At 44.2% G+C, this 19,943-nt stretch overlaps 1 protein-coding gene across 1 annotated transcript in view; it reads right to left on the reverse strand.

Moving 5' to 3' along the window:
* Window positions 1-19,943, reverse strand: part of LOC138733426 (sushi, von Willebrand factor type A, EGF and pentraxin domain-containing protein 1-like) — a 152,185-nt gene that overhangs the window by 1,160 nt on the left and 131,082 nt on the right. The window contains exons 44-49 of the mRNA XM_069880597.1: window positions 17,029-17,202; window positions 16,308-16,484; window positions 15,249-15,419; window positions 6,976-7,071; window positions 4,080-4,175; window positions 1,290-1,383 (exon numbers count right to left, since the gene is read on the reverse strand). Of these exons, the coding sequence (XP_069736698.1) occupies window positions 1,290-1,383; window positions 4,080-4,175; window positions 6,976-7,071; window positions 15,249-15,419; window positions 16,308-16,484; window positions 17,029-17,202 (808 nt within the window). The remainder of the gene's footprint in view (window positions 1-1,289; window positions 1,384-4,079; window positions 4,176-6,975; window positions 7,072-15,248; window positions 15,420-16,307; window positions 16,485-17,028; window positions 17,203-19,943) is intronic.

Genomic DNA, 19,943 nt, shown 5'->3' on the forward strand with positions numbered 1-19,943 from the left:
AAGTGGCATATATAATCACAGCTGACAAATAAGAACTATTCATTTTGGACAATGTATGATAATTTCTCAACCAAGCATAGCAAATGTATGATAATTTCTCAGCCAAGCAACTTTTTTTTGCAGCTTTAAGATAAATGTTTCAGATAAATATGTCAGAGACACATGGAAGAATGTCTGTCACTAGCTGTCCAGAATGAAGAATAGAATACATGCACAATGACAGACTTTGTCTGTATGCTGGAGACAAAATATAATATTCAGCTGTAATTTATTTAGCTCTCCAGGATAATGATCAATGTGTTTAGTAGGAACCTGTGTTAGCTGAGGTATCATTAGTTTTGCTAGCATGTGTTTGATGGCCCTCATTAATATTCATGCAGGGAGCAGGAGAACTCATGCTGCATGTTTTGTTATTATATCTGATTCCTGACCACAATATCATTACCATTTCAACTGCCTTCCCTCTTCAGTGTTATAAATGGTTCTTAATGGCAGCATGAAATAAAACAGCTTTCCAAAGAAAAACTGAGTCCCAAACAGACTGCCTTCAAAGCCAAACACTGAAACTTCACAAGTTAACTTTAGAAAACAAAGCTATGATTATGACATTTAAATGCAGCCTTGCGTGGTGATGGGGCTCACTGATTTGACAACCCACTCCGCTGTTGGCCCCATCAGATATGACTCAGAAAAATAGAACACATGCACTGGTAAAACTCTAAAAGAGAGCACATGTGAACTAGATCTAAGCCCAGTATTTGGACTTCTCAATACAGGGACTGCAGTGCCTCATGATTTGAGCTGGGACTTGACCCAAAGCCACTATGTTGTTCTCTCCAAATGATTACACCATTCCACACCAGGTGTAATAAGAGCTATTATATATAATATCTGCTGCATGACCCCAGTCTTGAACCTGGGCCCAACTGAGGTACATACAGTTCAAAATCAACACGTTTACACAGTAGGCCACCCAGATTTAACAATGACCTTTCTGCATTACATCACAACAAACATTTCAATTTACACCATTAAAACTAAGTCTAAACCTTGCAGGTTTGCCTGCCTGCTTACATGTAAATGTACCATTACCTGAGTCTTCTAGAAGTCTGGCAATCATTTTGCAGAGTAGTCTCTAAGGGCATTTCAGATTGCCCATAAGTCATGAGCCATCCATGATCTCAAGGAGCTCGAAATATGTGAACTTAATTGCATGTTCTTCAGATTTAGTGTTCATATTTTAGGTTAAGATTCAGCCTAGCCATGGAAGAGTGCTCAGCAACACTTACCTAGAGCAGTCATGTCCAGTCCATGATGAGGGACAATAGCATCGATTTGGTCGTATGCACTTCCCACCATTTAAGCAAGGCAACTGGCAAACAGCTGCATACAAATACACACACACAGAGTTGCATTAATGAGCCCAACCACAACAAGCTGATTATGGAACATGGCACTGAAAATCCTGCCTGCACTATTCTGTTAAGAATGAACTACTCTCAGAACTACAATACTAGGCATCAGCTGTGAGTCTGTCTTAAAAGATGGTTTGCTCTGGAAAGAGCAGCCTTAGAAGCACATCTCTGCTGAATGTGATTTGATTCTCTCTACTACTGTTGCTGACACACTGAGTGTACGAGCTGCATGAAACAGCCAGTGTATTATTTTATATTGCCTAAAAAATTATGTTCTTTTTGCTCCAAGTTGAGGTAAAAAAAGGAATGCAAGTGGAAGCAGGAGGAGGAACCACGAGAAGAGTCTGCATATCAACAGGAGACCAGGCCTTGCTTCTAGGAAGAAAACATGCATACTTATTTGAAAGGAATGTGATGGTTAAATAGTAGCCAGGACCAGCACACACCAGATGTGGTAAGGAGTAAGACTTCACACAATGGCACCTGAACAGAGACAAGGAGAGGAAGCAGAGAATGCCAGCAAGTTGCTGAAAGACAGTGGATAGCCATAAGAGGTGTGACTAAGTGGTACAGGTCGTCTGATTAGAGAACAATCACTAGAATGCCTGATAGGGTTGTGCTGGGTCAGCTGTGAAATGGCTGCACCTGCTTTTGTGTGACAGCCTGACCCAAGCATAGCAACTAACCAAACAAAAGTCAAAGCTTCAAATCTTCCTCTCAATTTTGAGACTGGAACATAAAGCACCGTACAATTTAAAGAACAGATTTAGTGACTCACTTAATGAGGTCCTTCAAATGCAGATATTTATATCATAGGAAAGCTGCAAGATGTAACACCTTTTAAGTACATAATGCCGTATCTATAGGACAGACTTAAAGACATAAGTGACGACAAATGGTGGATAATATTTCTGCAAAGACTACGCACCACAGGAAACACCGATTAGCATGGAATTAAAGGAAATGAGTAATCACAGGAATGCAAAAGCAGGTTGAAATAAACTACTCTGATTCCTCTGGGCCAAAACACAAACAAACAATACAGAAATGGACCATCCCTGTGCGATTAAGTGTACAAAGTCTGTCACATTGAAAATGACTTCTGATTCTGGAATGAAGCATATGAATGAAACATCTTTAGCTCTACTTTATATACATAATTATTCCTATGAGACCAGCAGTTAAACCAAGTATTTCTCATTTTGATTTGCGCTGTCATGGCAAAAGGTCAAGACCAGTAAGTAAAATGAGAAGCAGTTTAACAACTTAATAAGCAGCGGTGATGAGCTCTTTATGAATGGGCTTTGGCACAGATGCAGTTGCCCACTAGAATTTTTTCTTCAGCTACTGAAAAGCAAGCCAACCTAAAAAGATTTGAATTGCTGGCACCATCCATCCTCCTCAACCATCTATGCTTTATAGTTGCAAAGTTTGTGAAATATGAGAGGAAATTATGCATTATGTGCTAAGCAATTGCCACTTCAAAAGACAGTAGTTCTGAGTTAAGAAGTTCACTCTGGGATTTCAAATTGCTGAAGGAAGGCTGGCTTTGCAGCGCATCCCCCAGGCTCCTTCTTATCAGTTGAACAAACAATATGACATTAATAAAAGCACAAATGCCTCCTCCAGTTTACCCAATCAGGCACTCCAAAGTCTTGCAGCAAGGCAAAACCGGGCTTTTGTGTTAAGGCTCATTAACATTCAGGCAAGGTGCACTAGGACAATAGAAATACAGTGAACCATCTCTAAAATAATTTTTAAAAATAGATACCATTTATTGGTGATCGAGATTTAATAATGACTGAAAGGCATTTTGATGATTGAGTTTTATCGGTTATTTCAAAACTTGACATTTGTTTAGTCTTGATACAGAACCACATATTCCAAACTTGGGTTCAAATTTTACCTCTAATTGCAAATCAGTTTAATCTGACATGAGCTGATTTACCAGGACACAGGTTTGAAGCCTAGAATTACTCCTCTCACTACCACTGCTTTGGAGTGCTACATGCCCTTCAGCCTTGGTTAACGTGCAAGCAAGAAAGCTAGTAAAATGTAGCATATACTACGTTCGTTCAGAATGCTTGGATAATATCTAACATAAGATACTCACATACCATGAGCATGGTACCTCACGTGTGTACCATGTACTCATTAAACCCAAAGATCCTTAAACAAGGATGCCCTCTTGGGCAAGCGCAAGGATGCTCAGCACTCAGGCAGTAAGTGGGAATCCCCTAGACCAGATAGGTACCTGATCAAAAAACCTCTGTAGTACCTGCAGCATGTTTGTGAGTTTAATAGTGAACTGCATGCACTGAAGCTGAAAATGAAACTCTAACTCTTCTTGGAATGGACAGTCTAGATTTATTCTTCTCTTTGGAAGTGCTCCCTCTTCTACACTGCTTATTGCAGAGAGCATTCTTGTGAATGCTGTCTGTCCTTTTTTGGCAGCAAACTTCTCTGATGATTTTAAAGACTCGTCAGGAACTACTCTGGAAACAGTTTGCAGCTGGGGACAGCAAAGCCTACAGGAATATTACTACAGGCCTAGGTTTTCCTGTGAAAAGCTTAGTAGTTCCAGAGTCCTTAGTGAACTATGCTAGGTATTGATAGTAGAGTCACAAAAAACCAAGAAAAAAATGCAGGTGAAAGGAATCTTACCCATATGGCAGCGTGATCCAGTCCATCCAGGAGGGCAGTCACACTGGTAAGGGGCCACACATCGACCTCCATTGAGACAAGGCAGAATGCATATTGCTAAGAGGAGGAGAGAACAAGTGAGAAGAATTGTCTCCATAAAAATAAAGTGTGCAAGAAAACTTATGTTTATTCAGAATCTCCACAACTCATCAAACAGTTTCCATGCAGCATCAGAAGAGCTGAATGGGACCTACCCACAAAGCATAAGCAGCAAATATGACTGGCATGGTGGCCAGACATGAGATGAAATGATGACAAACAGACAGACTGGAGCAATTGCTAGAATCCTTCAGAAGCCAGTGTGCTCCGTGCTCACTGGAAACAAACAGGGCTGTTTGCTTGTTTCTCACGTGTAAGATCCACAGACATTGACCACTTCTGCAATGCTGGCTAACAAAGTCAGTTCATGCTCTAATTGCAAGCAACTGGATTGTTTGCGGATTCCCCGGAGTCCCACGTAAATATCCAAATACATCTAATATCCAAATACATCGTAATATCCAAAACAACTAATCTATGCACTGCCCATAAAAAAGCACTTGATCTAGGCCAGTGAAAACATATTGAGACATGTTACACCAAATCCCCGGATTGAAAGGCAGCTCTCCTACAAGGCATTTTCAGTGCAACAGGTGGACTGTGGCTGGAAGCTTTGGGGAAGAAACAAAGCAAGATACCAAGCTGCTGATGGCCTTTGGACTGAATACCAATCAAGTTACACTGCTCCTATGAACAGATCTGCAGAACTGTCCAACGTGTGCACTGTTCATAACTTAAGTACCTTCACAAAACTGCCATCTTCACTGCCCTAACAGAATGAAGTACTTGTGTGAACATGATCTTAAAGAAGAGCGAGAGTTGAGCTGGGTCTCAAATTTAGACCCTTGAATGGCACTTCTAGTTGAGTTTTATACTGGAAAGATGGATGGGGGATGCAAACAACTGACACAGAGGTTCTTAATCTTCTGTTGCACAGTAGAGGTCAAGCTGAGCAGGTGCAGTCAGCCTGGATAAGAAATCAGTAGTGAACTTCCATGGAGCTCACGGGACTAATGCATATCAGTAAGAATTACTTGTCTATAGTATTAAACTAATAGTGCTCTCCATGTTTTCTGGAGTGGTCAGGCCCCTCTCAGGAAGATGAATCTGTCTTGTTATCTGTGAAATGTACTGTGAACTACAAGGTGACTGAATTCTATCAGTGCTCAGTGGTCTCACCTGTGGTCTGATCCAAACAGGTCAGTGCTCAATGCTAGCACTCAAAAATCCCTTTGACTTTCAGAACAGGCCCTCAGCTCCAAAGACTAAACCTATTTTTTCTGTTCACTGGTGCACCTTGCTTGACAAGCAATGCTGCAAAATTGATGTGCGACCAACCAATTGTGGGAATCTGTTTCCCCTCTCCTTCCTACCTATGCCAAAGTAAAGGGGCAGGAGGGTGAGGGGAGAAAGAGTGCTAGTGCCTGTGTCCGCATGAAGTGTGATGGGGCTAGTCAGCTGCCTGTTCATTTTCCTCATAATGTAAAACAGGATCTGAATTGGGATGACAGTTGAAAACGACTTGGGGCATAAAATTTGTCCTCTGGTCCTGAAGAATGCATTAAATATTGTTACTAATGGTAACGGAAGGAAATAAATTGTGGCATACCAAACAAACTCTGCAACACAAAGGGTTCAGTCCACTTCTGCTGAAACTGTGAAACATACAGGGCTGAGTTTGCATGTCTGGCTATGGTGGTACTGACAGACATAGAGGCAGAAAAAAGGGGCTGTGTGAATGCACTGCATTGCTGGAGTTTCTGTACATGCAGAAGGACAAAACTCACTGAACCTCTTCTCCTCATTCTGTATGGACAGCTAACTTGTGCCGTGGGGAACTGACACTGCCACAGAGAACACTTGAAAGCTGCAGAGGTAGATTCGGAGGATCATTTAAATATGTGATGTGTCTACCTAGCACAATGCTTGAACCACATTCCTCTCCATGAACTACTGGAGGAGGTGCCACATCTTTTTGTAGGTATCTGTGTATACCCAGAGCTAGGGACAGTGATACCATCTCACCTGCAGCTGTTCTTGGACAGGCTAAAGCTTTGCATTGGGGCCATACTGAGTACTAAATATAGTAAGGGTACTTTCCTACTCTTTCTAGTACCAAGGCTTCTCCTGTAGAAGCTATGCCAGCATGAAAGGGTTAGCCCTCCCAAATTCCTTGAACTAAGATCACCACAAAGAAAATGGGAAACATGGCACAAACTGGCATCCCTTGGCAACCCAGGGAATCTCTGACAGACTCGGGAGTCAAATTTGGCTCTTTTCAACCAGAAGAGATTCAATTCTCCACCTATTCCAAGAGCCAGGCCAGGAAAAGCTGGCTGAGGATTTGTAGGGTACAGGCACAGGTCAGGAAGGACAGCATGGTGACAGAGTTATATTATTTGACCATGAATTGATCAGGTTCATAATCACAGACTGATAAAAAAGGAAGCCAAGAAACAAATGTATCCACCAGGAGAACACCTTTTCTCTCCTATCCATTGTTCTTTCCCTCAAACTATCATGTAATGTTATTAGAAACAGACTTTAGAGAACCGAGCAGGCTGTTCTTCAACCCACAAACAAAATCACATCAATTAAAAAAGCGCTTGCTTTGGTTCGAAGATGTCAGTGGATGGTCATTTGTCTAGAAACAAGTAACCAGTCAGTCCTTTCTGTTCTCTCTAATTCATCAAGCAGAGAAAAGGGTTTTTATGTTTTTGTCTGTTATGCCTTTATTTTTCCACCCAGTTCTCTGCAGTAAATTAATATGTCTTACCTACAACATCTCTAAAATTACACTTAGGGATGATATACATACGCTCTTCACAGAGACGACCCATCCATCCATCCGGACATGAACAGGCATTTGGTCTTTCACAGATGCCACCGTTCTGACATGGGAACCGACAGACAGCTGAAAACAAAACAATTTCATGACAAACTGATGATGGTTAATTAGAAGCCTAGTAATTCAGCATCTTGCACAGATTTTTGCAGTTGTAAAGTTTAGAGCAGAACAAACAAATGAAGCAAAGTTCAGAAACATGACTTGACTTTGATTCCAAGGGCTACATTATTTTCTGGCATTGATTATCTGACTAGGTACTGTAAACAAGAGCATAGAAACTCTTAAAACAATCAAAGACAGTCTATGGCAAGAATGAAAACTGGGACATTTTTAGCATAGTTGAGTATATTATTTGGACAATGTTTCAAGGCTAATGCTATGCTTTATCTGTTTTCCTAATGTTTTAAAAACAAAGCAAAACAAGACACCTCAAACAAGAACAATTACCCCTCTCTTCTTCCCCCCCGCCTTCTAAATTTACTCCAAAATAAAATAAAGCTTTCTTCTAACCCTGATATGAAACACCAAGATAATGCTGTCTGGCATAATATAGGGTTTGTTGAGAATAAGATTAAACACTGTGGTTGAACAAGCAATTTTTATTGTACTAACATCCAGTGTAATGAAGAGTGACCAACAAGGGTGCAGCGGTGGCACAGTGAAGTGTTTACCTGTGGAACCCAAAGTGTGATTATAAATCTTACTTAGCATTCATGCTGACTGGCGCTCCCTGGCTTGTGCTCCTGTTAATAAGCACCTGATCATAATCATAAAAGTGAGGAATTTGCAGTACACTCTATAATACCAGCCCAGTACGTTGCCTGAACTGGACAGGCTTTGGAATTCATCATCACTTCTATGACCTTGCACCATATCCTGGGTAATACAGGGAAACCAGGACTATTTCACAAAATCAGGTGGGAAGGTAAGTACAAACATTTTAGACTTAAAGATCTTTGTTGAAGCACAATTCTTGTCAGGTTGGTGTACATACTATATACCAAAGATCAAAAATTGTGGCTTTGAGATGATACTACAGAACAAATAAGTAATCAGACTAACTTGTAATTAGTGGTAGTTATGAATATAAAGTAACCTCAGGAAACTCAGCCCAAATTGTTAAAGGCATCCTATCTTTAATTAGTCACCAGGTGAGCAAAATATGAGTTTAGGCTTTGAAACAGTTTCAGATCTTGTTCAACATTATTATTAAATACAAACAGTGATTTAGTGCACTGAAACACTGTTCAGCCCTGAGCTCCGCATTGGAAAGAATGTACCTCTTGCCCTGATAGAGCCATGCTTGAGTCAGTGTCGCAGCTACTCCAAGTGTAGCTTGGAGTCTGCTGAAATGAGGCCAAAGCTTCCCATCAAATGTCAGCTAGTAATGAAAATGGGAAGAGACCTTAGGACCTGGCAGGGTGATAGAAGTTGCAATATTTTAATTGATATTTTTAACATCTTTTGTTGTAAAGATACCTATGATCATGCAGACAGCTTGTCTCTGGGTGCTGACTAAAGCAGAATAGCGTGCTAATCAGACTTCCCCTGTGCAACAAAAAATTATGGAAGTTGAATTAAAAAAAAATTTAAAGCTTTGTGTGATCCACACAACTTAAACCATATCCCATGACTGTGTAATGGAATGGGAGGTAAAAGGCTTGTGCATAAATGATACACCACATTAAACTCAAAGCCCATGAAAAATGGCCTCTGATATGTACATTCTCTGTCAATGGAGAAGTAGTGGATATTTCATGAGTTCAAGAAATCACTTTGGATGGCAACTTCATCTCGCTTAGCAATACAGGATCTCAGGCAGAGATAGGGCCTTGGTTGCAAAACTGAATGAGTAAGACAGAATTATCCCTAAGTGTGCACTTGTTACACAGCAATTTAGGCAGAGACTCTGTGTCTGTAGCCGTGGGGATTATTCTTTACTCGACAGACAAGAATAGAGAAAGACTTGGGGCAGGAAGTAAAGCTGCGATCTCATTCTCTTTTTTTTGCTATTGTAAAATCAAGCAGGGCAAATGTCGTCCTGATGTGGTGGGGAGAGAATGAAAACTATTAACTGTGACTTCAGATAGTGGTAGAAGATCTTATGTCCATGGTATTAATCTTAATCTTTGAGATCCCCTTGTAAATCCACACCTGGGAGTGATCTCTACAGGACACAAAAGCATTACACTGCTGCAGGACAAGCGTGGGTAAAAAGGGGGAAAAAAATAATTCTGATATCTGTTTTCAGCGTTGCCAAAAAACTTTCCTGTGGTTGTAAGTGAAAAATTTCCTCCATGTTTCAGTTGCCCTTTCATAAGTGCTCATTTCCTGATGGGGTACAAGGTTTTTGGTTAGCAGCTCCACGCTAACCGCTCCCAGTCAGCAAGATGTGGGCAAAGGGCAAACAAGACAAGACACATTGTAGAGCATTTCAGAGAGAAAAAACTGGAGTCAGACAAGCTGTGTGCATCTGTGCAGCCTGTTGAGTCCTGCAGGTGTTTACGACAGGCAGATTCAGGCTAGTACTTCTCAGCTCTGAAACTCAGATCAGAATCTGGCCTGCAACCTCTAACCAACAGCGATTCAGGTAAGTACAGCTGTGGTGAGAGCTCTCCCAAGGAAGCTAGCAAGTCTGCTTTTTAATTATAATATTTATGCTAACCAACCTGCTCAGCTGGGCCAGAACATTTCAAGCAGGCTTAGGACACATTAATAATCAACTCACAGAGCCAAAACCCAGAAATGCAGCATGAGTCACTACAAAGACTGCTTTCATGTCGCTTCTGATGTAGACCACAAAGGCTTGGGTCCTGTAGGCCTTTTGTTAGGCAAATCTCTCAAATGAATTATAAAGCAGTTTTGAAAGATTACTTTGACATGTGTCATGAAAACACAAGTCTGCCCTCTCAGAAACAGCTTTGGTCCTTTTTATTTCCCCTTTTAGGTGAAAAGAGATGGGGAGGGAAATTGTTATCCCTCTTCCTTAATACACCGAAATTTTTCTGCATTGTTTTCCGGCACTAGACCCTGATCATCTGTCCACCTCTCCACCCCATTATTTGAAATAATTTGCCCTAATAATTTTTCCTCTGAACAGTTCCAGTGGACTGCATGGTGTTGCACAGAGGACGCATATATGTTTTGCAGATCAGCCCTTCCAGGTTGCTAGTAACCAGTGGCAAGAACCTCTGTTAGCAAAACACCACACTCCTTGGCATAAAGTAGGGCTCTGTGTAACTAGTAAATATTATATAAGAACAAAAAGTAAAGCTGGCGGTACTAAAGGAGCAGTTGAAGAATCAAAAGTGTTACAGTCTGAAGAGATAATATCCAAATACTTTTGCTAAAGAATTCTACTTTAAGTAGAGTAGCTATTGTGCAGAAATCCCTTTAATTATGTAGCCACCACCGTTCAGTAAGTAGTAAATTTTTCAGAAAGAGCTTGGTGCTTTGGGAGTGTAAATTTCAAACAGGACTTTTGGATACCTCTTGACATCTAAAGTCATTCAGGTTTTTTTACTGTAAATCTTCTTTACTTGGCTACTCTTCATGTAATCTTCTTGGTGATTCTTCATGTAAATGGCAAGCCAAGGTCATATAACCAGGAGAAACTTGTTTTTCAGGAGCAGCTTCTCTGTTCCTGAAACTCTCAGATGCTACAAGCCCATTTCTTTGATTCTAGGTCTCCGCAAAATGATCTACTGACTTGTGATTTTTAGGCAATGTAATTATAACTATCAGAAACAGAATTTTAACAGAGCACCTGCTTTCACAGAGTGGGGAATACAGCTTGGCTAAGTCTGAACATTCATAACATTTTGCTGTCAGAATTAAAAAACTGTGAGGGGCCCTGGTTAGTCAGGCTTAGCATAGCACAGAATCCATCTCCAAAGGGCTTCTGACCTAAAGAGAAAATTGCCAAGTAGGTAGGAAGTATTGTTGCCTCTTTTTTCGAAATGGGGATCTAAAATCTGCAGGAGGAGAGGCAGATCTGACAGCTTTGATGATGGCTTTAACATTTCTAGATGAGCATTATGGCACCTTTCTCTTTCATGGGAGTTCTCAAGCTTAGGCAACAGAGCTACTTGTGACTGGCCACTTAGGTGTCCTAAGTTTTTTTGGTTTTATTACTCACATTTCTGAACAAAATACCTAAGGTTCAGTTTGTTAGTATGGTTGCTGTTACACCATCTGAGGTAAAACTTCAGGGTGCACCTGACTCACTCCTCCAGGGCTACCTGGCAGCAAAATGCTAGTCAAGTCCTGATACGGAATTGGCAGATCATAGAATCATAGAATAGTTTGGGTTGGAAGGAATCTTAAGGACCATCCAGTTCCAACCCCCCGCCATGAGCAGGGACACGTCACACTAAACCAGGCTGCCCAAGGCTCCATCCAGCCTGGCCTTGAACACCTCCAGGGATGGGGCAGCCACAACTTCCCTGGGCAACCTGTGCCAGTGACTCACCACTCTCATCATGAAGAAATTCTTCCTTATGTCTAGCCTAAATCTGCCCCTCTCGAGTTTATACCCACACCCAGATGGCAAGGTCTGAAGGAGCTGAAGTACTGAGGGTACTGAAGGAGCTGGCGGATGTGCTGGCCAAACCCCTTTCCATCATCTTCCAACAGTCCTGGAAGACTGGGGAAGCCCCACTGGACTGGAGGCTGGCTGATGTTGTGCCCATCTACAAAAAGGGCCGCAGGGAGGACCCAGGAAACTACAGGCCTGTCAGTCTGACCTCAGTGCCAGGGAAAGTCATGGAACAGGTGATCTTGAGTGCTATCATGAAGCACATGCAAGAGAACCGGGTGATCAGGCCCAGTCAACATGGGTTCACAAAAGGCAGGTCTTGCCAGACTAACCTGATCGCCTTCTATGACAAAGTGACTCGGCTACTGGATGAGGGAAAGGCTGTGGATGTGGTCTTCCTGGACTTCAGCAAAGCCTTTGACACAGTTTCCCACAGCATTCTGCTTGAGAAACTGTCAGCCTCTGGCCTGGCCAGGCGCACACTCTCCTGGGTGGAAAACTGGTTGGATGGCCGGGCCCAGAGAGTGGTGGGAAATGGTGTGAAATCCAGCTGGAGGCCAGTGACAAGTGGGGTTCCCCAGGGCTCAGTGCTGGGTCCAGCCCTGTTCAATGTCTTCATCAATGACCTGGATGAAGGCATCGAGTGCACCCTTAGCAAGTTTGCGGACGACACTAAGCTGGGTGGAAGTGTCGATCTGCTGGAGGGTCGGGAGGCTCTGCAAAGGGATCTGAACAGGCTGGACCGCTGGGCAGAGTCCAATGGCATGAGGTTTAACAAGGCCAAATGCCGGGTCCTTCACTTGGGGCACAACAACCCTATGCAGTGCTACAGACTGGGAGAAGTCTGTCTAGAAAGCTGCCTGGAGGAGAGGGACCTGGGGGTGTTGGTTGACAGCGACTGAACATGAGCCAGCAGTGTGCCCAGGTGGCCAAGAAGGCCAATGACATCTTGGCTTGTATCAGAAACGGCGTGACCAGCAGGTCCAGGGAGGTTATCCTCCCTCTGTACTCGGCACTGGTGAGACCGCTCCTCGAATACTGTGTTCAGTTCTGGGCCCCTCACCACAAGAAGGATGTTGAGGCTCTGGAGAGAGTCCAGAGAAGAGCAACAAAGCTGGTGAAAGGGCTGTAGAACAGGCCTTATGAGGAGCGGCTGAGAGAGCTGGGGTTGTTTAGCCTGGAGAAGAGGAGGCTGAGGGGTGACCTCATTGCTCTCTACAACTACCTGAAAGGAGGTTGTAGAGAGGAGGGTGCTGGCCTCTTCTCCCAAGTGACAGGGGACAGGACAAGAGGGAATGGCCTCAAGCTCCGACAGGGGAGGTTTAGGCTAGACGTTAGGAAAAAATTCTTTACAGAAAGGGTCATTGGGCACTGGAACAGGCTGCCCAGGGAGGTGGTTGAGTCACCTTCCCTGGAGGTGTTTAAGGCACGGGTGGACGAGGTGCTGAGGGATATGGTTTAGTGTTTGGTAGGAACGGTTGGACTCGGTGATCCGGTGGGTCTCTTCCAACCTGGTTATTCTGTGATTCTGTGATTCTGTCTCTTCCATCAAGGCTCTGTGATCCTGGAACTCTTTTACTACACCTTATCCTTCATTTTAACTAAGTGTTTAAAGATGCTTTTATCTGGTTTTAACTTTTTAGCTTATCATCTCTTCTATGTTTTGTGCTGTTTCCCCCCATTTTCTGTTCAAACCTTATTTTTTAATTTGAATTTTCTCTACAGAAGAGCTAATTCTGTAATTTAAATGTTATTTCTTTTTCTGAACAAACAAAGAAGTGCTGTTTTCCTGCTGGTATGCCAAAGGTAGAAAGCCTAGACTTTGTCTTTGGTATTTTGCTAAAGCTATGAAATTTCTGCAGTACTTAGTGTGTATTGTTTAGTGAGCTGTATCAACCTATCCTTAAGCATTTTATTGCAAAACAATTTTCAGAAGCTGACAAGCTCTAAATACAGTGAAAGACTAAGTACCCACTGGATCTCTTAATTTTGTTTTCTGCAGTGCCTGATCTTTGACTGCGAAAAACCAACTGCCAGTGCGTATCTGAAACAGCTCAGCATGTCTAGATGACTAGTTTTGTCACTTTCTCACAAAAGATGTGAAGAAAGAGGATCTTAGGTGGAGGATACAACACTGTAGCAAAAGAAACGGTAAGATTAGCAAAGACTAAAGATAAGAATTGTGGAAGCCCTCTCTTTCATTTGGAAATAAAACAACATCCTGCACTTTAAACAGGCCTGTCAGTCTGACCTCAGTGCCAGGGAAAGTCATGGAGCAGGTGATCTCGAGTGCTATCATGAAGCACATGCAAGAGAACCGGGTGATCAGACCCAGTCAACACGGGTTCACAAAAGGCAGGTCTTGCCAAACTAACCTGATTGCCTTCTATGATAAAGTGACTCGGCTGCTGGATGAGGGAAAGGCTGTGGATGTATCTTCCTGGGCTTCAGTAAAGCCTTTGACACAGTTTCTCACAGCATTCTGCTTGAGAAACTGTCAGCCTCTGGCCTGGCCAGGCGCACACTCTCCTGGGTGGAAAACTGGTTGGATGGCCGGGCCCAGAGAGTGGTGGGAAATGGTGTGAAATCCAGCTGGAGGCCAGTGACAAGTGGGGTTCCCCAGGGCTCAGTGCTGGGTCCAGCCCTGTTCAATGTCTTTATCCATGACCTGGATGAAGGCATTGAGGGCACCCTTAGCAAGTTTGCAGACAACACTAGGCTGGGTGGAAGTGTCAATCTGCTGGAGGGTAGGGAGGCTCTGCAAAGGGATCTGAACAGGCTGGACTGCTGGCCTGAGACCAATAGCACGAGGTTTAACATGGTCAAATGCCGGGTCCTGCACTTGGGGCACAACAACCCTGTGCAGTGCTACAGACTAGGAGAAGTCTGTCTAGAAAGCTGCCTGGAGGAGAGGGACCTGGGGGTGTTGGTTGACAGCGACTGAACATGAGCCAGCAGTGTGCCCAGGTGGCCAAGAAGGCCAATGGCATCTTGGCTTGTATCAGAAATGGCGTGACCAGCAGGTCCAGGGAGGTTATTCTTTCTCTGTACTCGGCACTGGTGAGACTGCTGCTTGAATCCTGTGTTCAAGAAGGATGTTGAGGCTCTGGAGTGAGTCCAGAGAAGAGCAACGAAGCTGGTGAATGGGCTGGAGAACAGGCCTTATGAGGAGCGGCTGAGAGAGCTGGGGTTGTTTAGCCTGGAGAAGAGGAGGCTGAGGAGAGACCTCATTGCTCTCTACAACTACCTGAAAGGAGGTTGTAGAGAAGAGGGTGCTGGCCTCTTCTCCCAAGTGACAGGGGACAGGACAAGAGGGAATGGCCTCAAGCTCCACCAGGGGAGATTTAGGCTGGACATTAGGAAAAAAATTTTCACAGAAAGGGTCATTGGGCACTGGCACAGGCTGCCCAGGGAGGTGGTTGATTCACCTTCCCTGGAGGTGTTTAAGGCACGGGTGGACAAGGAGCTGAGGAGCATGGTTTAGTGTTTGATAGGAATGGTTGGACTTGATGATCCGGTGGGTCTCTTCCAACCTGGTTATTCTATGATTCTATGATTCTATGATTCTATGATTCTAAATCCCTTGGGTAAAACTATGACTGCACTGAAACTAGCAAAAATCTCACTTTCTTTATTATTGCAGCTAGGATGACAAGTCCATGCCTATGGCAAGTTAAAGTATGCTTCTGCCTATAAAAACACTCACCTTTGCAAGTAGGTGGTGTTGTCCATGTCCCATTTTCTAAGCAAACACTCCGCAGGGGCCCCTCCAGCATGTACCCACTGTAGCATGAATAGGTGATCATGTCTCCATACTGATAGAAGCTACCACGAATCAGAGCATTCTCTATGTGAGCTGGGGGCCCGCAGGATATCTCTAAACAAAAGAAATCACACAGAATCTGGTGAGCTGCAAAGCCCACACGATACAGTTTCTCACCCTGGATACAGCACTTCGCACAAACGACCTGGGGATGCTGGAGAAAAAACTCCAATAGGAAATCAGTAAACAGGACTTCTTCATGGTGCAGACACTCACAGGAAGAACCTCTACGTACACCTAGTGAGCAGGGGGATAGCCAGGATCAGCAGTTTTAGGTAATGCAACAACGGTTATATCCATCATACATATCAGAAACTTCCAGATAGTCCCAGGATATACGTGAGACTGGGTTTGTAGAATGAAGTGATGTCATCATCTGAAATAAGCAATATTGCTCGCAAGAAGCCAAAGAGCTTTCAGACATGCCTGCAAAACGACACTATGCCTTCTGTCAGCATCAAGACATGCAACAAAAGGCAGCATCTCTCCCTATAACCCTCACCTCGTCATCCATAATCTCACAGGAAACATTTTCAGGATATTTACAGTATCCAACAACAAATCCCAGCTCTAGTGCTTGTGAAAGGTAGATTTGAGAAGAAAATTACAATACAGCCTAGCAGACAGTAGGACAAATGCACTTAATGTGCTAACATACGTAGACATATTCTGGATCCTTTTGAAGAAACAGCTCTGATAGAAAGATGAAATAACTCCTCTGTAGAGCTTCTTAGGTTGCTTTTATGTGCCTGGATCTCTTGGAGAGACCCACCTCTCCAAACAGTAATAAGCAACAAAAGCTCTCTTATCCCAGAATAACTGCATCTAGGTGGAGCGCCCTGCTGACACGTTTGTGCTGTCACTCTCCTGTGTGATACAGCTGTGGTCATCAGCCCTCTGTAAAGTACCAAGCCCCTGTGGAACTGTACCTCATGTACTTACTTTCACACTTAGCTGTTGCTGGAGTCCAGGTCTCATCAGCATTACAGGTGATTACAGACTGCCCTTTCAGCTGGTAGCCTTCCCTGCATCTGATGGATACATTCTGACCAACATAAAAATCCACCTCGGACAGAAGGGCATTCTCTGGGATTATGAAAGGCACAGGACAAGGGTTTGCTGTTCAAAGGAAGGGTGTGAGGGAAAAGGAGAAGGGGGGAAAAAGGAATGGAAGGAAGCAAGAGAATACTTCAGAATAGATCCTGCAAACTTCAGAATCAAATCATATGAAAAGCAATAGAAATGGATGCGGCACACAAGTCCAATTTGTAATTTGATGCAATGTTATGAGATTTGGGTCATAAATCCTCTTCATATATCAAGTGGTATCAATGGGCTCCCCTTTATGTCAGCTTTCCAATTAAAGGGAGCTACACAGAACAGCTCATTCTTTTACTGTCACAAAAATACACTCAGCCAAGTTAATGCTGTAACATGTCTCAGTAACTGCTCCATTTGTTCCTATGTAAAAATGAGATGCACACCAAAGTTTTAAACCACAAGTGACAGATTCTGCTTATCACCTCTCCAGAGAAAATTGCAGTACACTTCCACAAAGTTCTGCAGAAGTTGCTCTCATTTACTGTCAGTTTAAACGAAGAGCAGCCTAGCCTTTAGTGCTTACAAACTGAGATCATTTTTTCATTACAAAGCAAACACACACGTTTACAGAGAGGCAAAGGACTACTCCATCTTCCGTCTCTTGTGCACCCTGCCGCAGGTTCCCCTTCCAAGCTGTATCCTTTCTCGCAGAAATATGCTATTGTACTGCCGACTGTATTGTTTTCATAAATAGCCTTCCCATTCAGCAAGAAAACTGGAACTTTGCATCTGGTCTCTGCAATGGAAGAGCTCTCATTAATTCAGCTTGATATTACACCTGTACTTCCAACATTCCTGAATTACTCAGACAATATGTTTAAAGTGGCACCCAGAGACTAATGAATAATGGAGAGCAATGAGACAGAGTTCAGTAATCCTGGGAAGAAAATGCATCCAAGCTAGGGAAGGAGCTCCTCCCAGTGATGGAGAAAAGCCACAGCCAAATGTTTTTCAGGTCAGCAAAATACGGCAATGCGTAAGAAGAGAGGCCACATTTATGGCTTCATTCTGGAGTGAGTGGGACAGAAGATGGGAATGGTTCATTCTTGTCACTGAGACACACCCCAGAAACTTGCAGGCCTTTGTGCCTTCCTTTTCATCTGATAAGAAATACCAGAAGAGATACAGGATGGCTTTAGTGCAAGATGCTGACACTTATATTATCAACTGTACCCCTCAAGAGCCTCAGCTGTGTTTGTGAAGCCAGTTGGCAGATGGTGTAACCTGGGTCACCACTGCTACACAAGACTCTGTTCTGTATCCCATTTTCCATTTGATTTTCCTAGGCAGTCTGTGTAATGACTGGAGATTAAATTATTAGACAGACACAAGCCCACTAGGCAAGAGGAAGAAGGAGTTCATGTGCTCAGCCTTGCTCAAGACAGTCTCCTTGACATCTGTTCAGCTCTCCTAGTGTGTGACTTTCCTTAGGTGCCTGGCTAGGTAGTAGAGGCTTCTTCATATCAGCAAGATATGTCAGCAGACACGGTAAGTGCTACAGACAGGTGGTAGATCAAGGCAGAAAGCATGTTCTGTGGAGCAAGGGAACACCAACAGGGAGCAAGGGGTGGGTGCCTCCTGACTCTTGGTCCCAGCAGCTGCCACGGTGCAGGGCTGGGGATGAGGGGGGCAGCGATCCCCAAAGCATCCGCGGGAGATTTAAACAGCACTCTAGGAGTGCAGCAAACAGGAGTGTGCAAACAGGGGCAGGCTCGGCAATGTGCGAGAGCAGTTCGCGAAGGCAGGGACGGTGCAGTCTCTGTGCTCAGAAGGCAAGTTCAGTCGGTGAGACAGAGCCCAGCCAAGGTGCTCACCCAGCTGGTGGCTGCATCCTCTGCACCCGCCAGAAGGGACGTGTCAGCTCAGAGTGAGCTTCCCAGAATACATGCAGCTGTCCAGGTCTCTTGCTGCAGGGAGCGCCACCAGCTTGCACTGGAAACGTAGGGCAGCAGGGGCAACAGTTGTGTAAGTTGTGAGCAGGCGGAAGATCTCAGCCTGGTGACAGAGCTGTAAGAGGAAGTAGAGAGGCTAAAGAAATGAAGGGAGTCTGAGCAAGGGATAGAGTGGTGGAACCACACCTTGAGGTTCCTGAAATAGGAACAGAGACACCCACAAGCCCCTGATCAAAGGGATCTGGTGTCATCCCTCTACCAGGATGTAGGCAGGACTCAAAGGGATGCAGGGAGTGGAAGCAAGTCCACCAACAGGGCAGAAAACAACCCGTCCTTGCCCATGCCCCTCAAGTGCCTCTGCACAACAGAAACAAGGCTCTAGTTGTGGAATACCAACCAGAGGAAAATGTGAGTGATGACTCTTCTGCACCAGAGAAAAGGCCAAGACTGGAATGACACCCCCTTACCCCCTTTTAGGGCCTTGGGACAGCAAGTGAAGGAATCTGGGGCCCAGGTGATTTTTAACTCCCTCCTTCCAGTTACGGTAGTGACATTGGAAGGATTAGATGGGTCCAGTCTGTTAATACACGGCTCCGTGGCTGGTGCCACCATAATAACTTAGGGGATTTGACAATGGAATGACCTACATGGCACCATGTTTACGGGTATCAGATGGGAGCCACTTTTCTCAAAGTTGGAGAAGGATCTTTGCTCAGGGGCTTGCACGGCTCATTCACAGGGCTTTAAAATAGATGAGAAGTGGAAGGGGACAATATCAGGCTTGCCTATGACAAGTGGTGGGAGGACACACCTGCTGCCCCAGGGCGTGCTGGGGATGATGCAGCACAATTGAAGTCATGTGGAGACAAGCTGGGGGCTCCTGAGGTAGTAGGAGCCAGGAAGGAAACTTCCGCAGAACACCTTTAAGGAAAATAAGGGGTCTTCCTTTACAAAGGTGATGCATCCAATAGCCCAGATGAAGTGCCTCTATACAAACACACAAAGCTTGGACAACAAACAGGAGGAGCTGGAACCTACTGTGCTGCTAGAAAGCTATGATCTGGTTGCCATCACTGAAACTTGGTGGAACAAATCCCATGACTGGAGTGTGGCTATTGATGGCTACAGGCTGCTCAGAAGAGACAGACGAGGAAGGAGGGGTGAAGGCATTGCCCTCTGTATCAGGAAATGGATAGAGTGTGAAGAGTTGTCTTTGAAGAGTAACCATGAACAGGTCAAAATCTTTTGGGTCATAATGAAAAACCAAGTCAGCCAAAGAATCCTTGTGACTGGTGTACACTACAGGCCACCCGATCATGCACAGGTGGAGTTCAAGAGCCTGAGGGATACCAGGCAAGTAAGGAGTATAGTCAGGACCCTAAATTTCAGGAAAGCAGACTTCCAACTCTTCAAGGAGTTACTCAGTAGAAACCCCTGGGACATGCTCCTCAGGGACAAGGAAGCAGAACCGAGCTGCCAAATAATTAAGGATGCTTTCCATAAAGTGAAAGAGCGCTCAGTCCCCAGATGTAGGAAATCAGGCAGGAAAGGGAAGAGACCACCTTGGCTGAGTCGAGACCTGCTG

The sequence above is a fragment of the Phaenicophaeus curvirostris genome, chromosome Z (genome assembly GCF_032191515.1).
Source record: "Phaenicophaeus curvirostris isolate KB17595 chromosome Z, BPBGC_Pcur_1.0, whole genome shotgun sequence".
Lineage (NCBI taxonomy): Eukaryota > Metazoa > Chordata > Aves > Cuculiformes > Cuculidae > Phaenicophaeus > Phaenicophaeus curvirostris.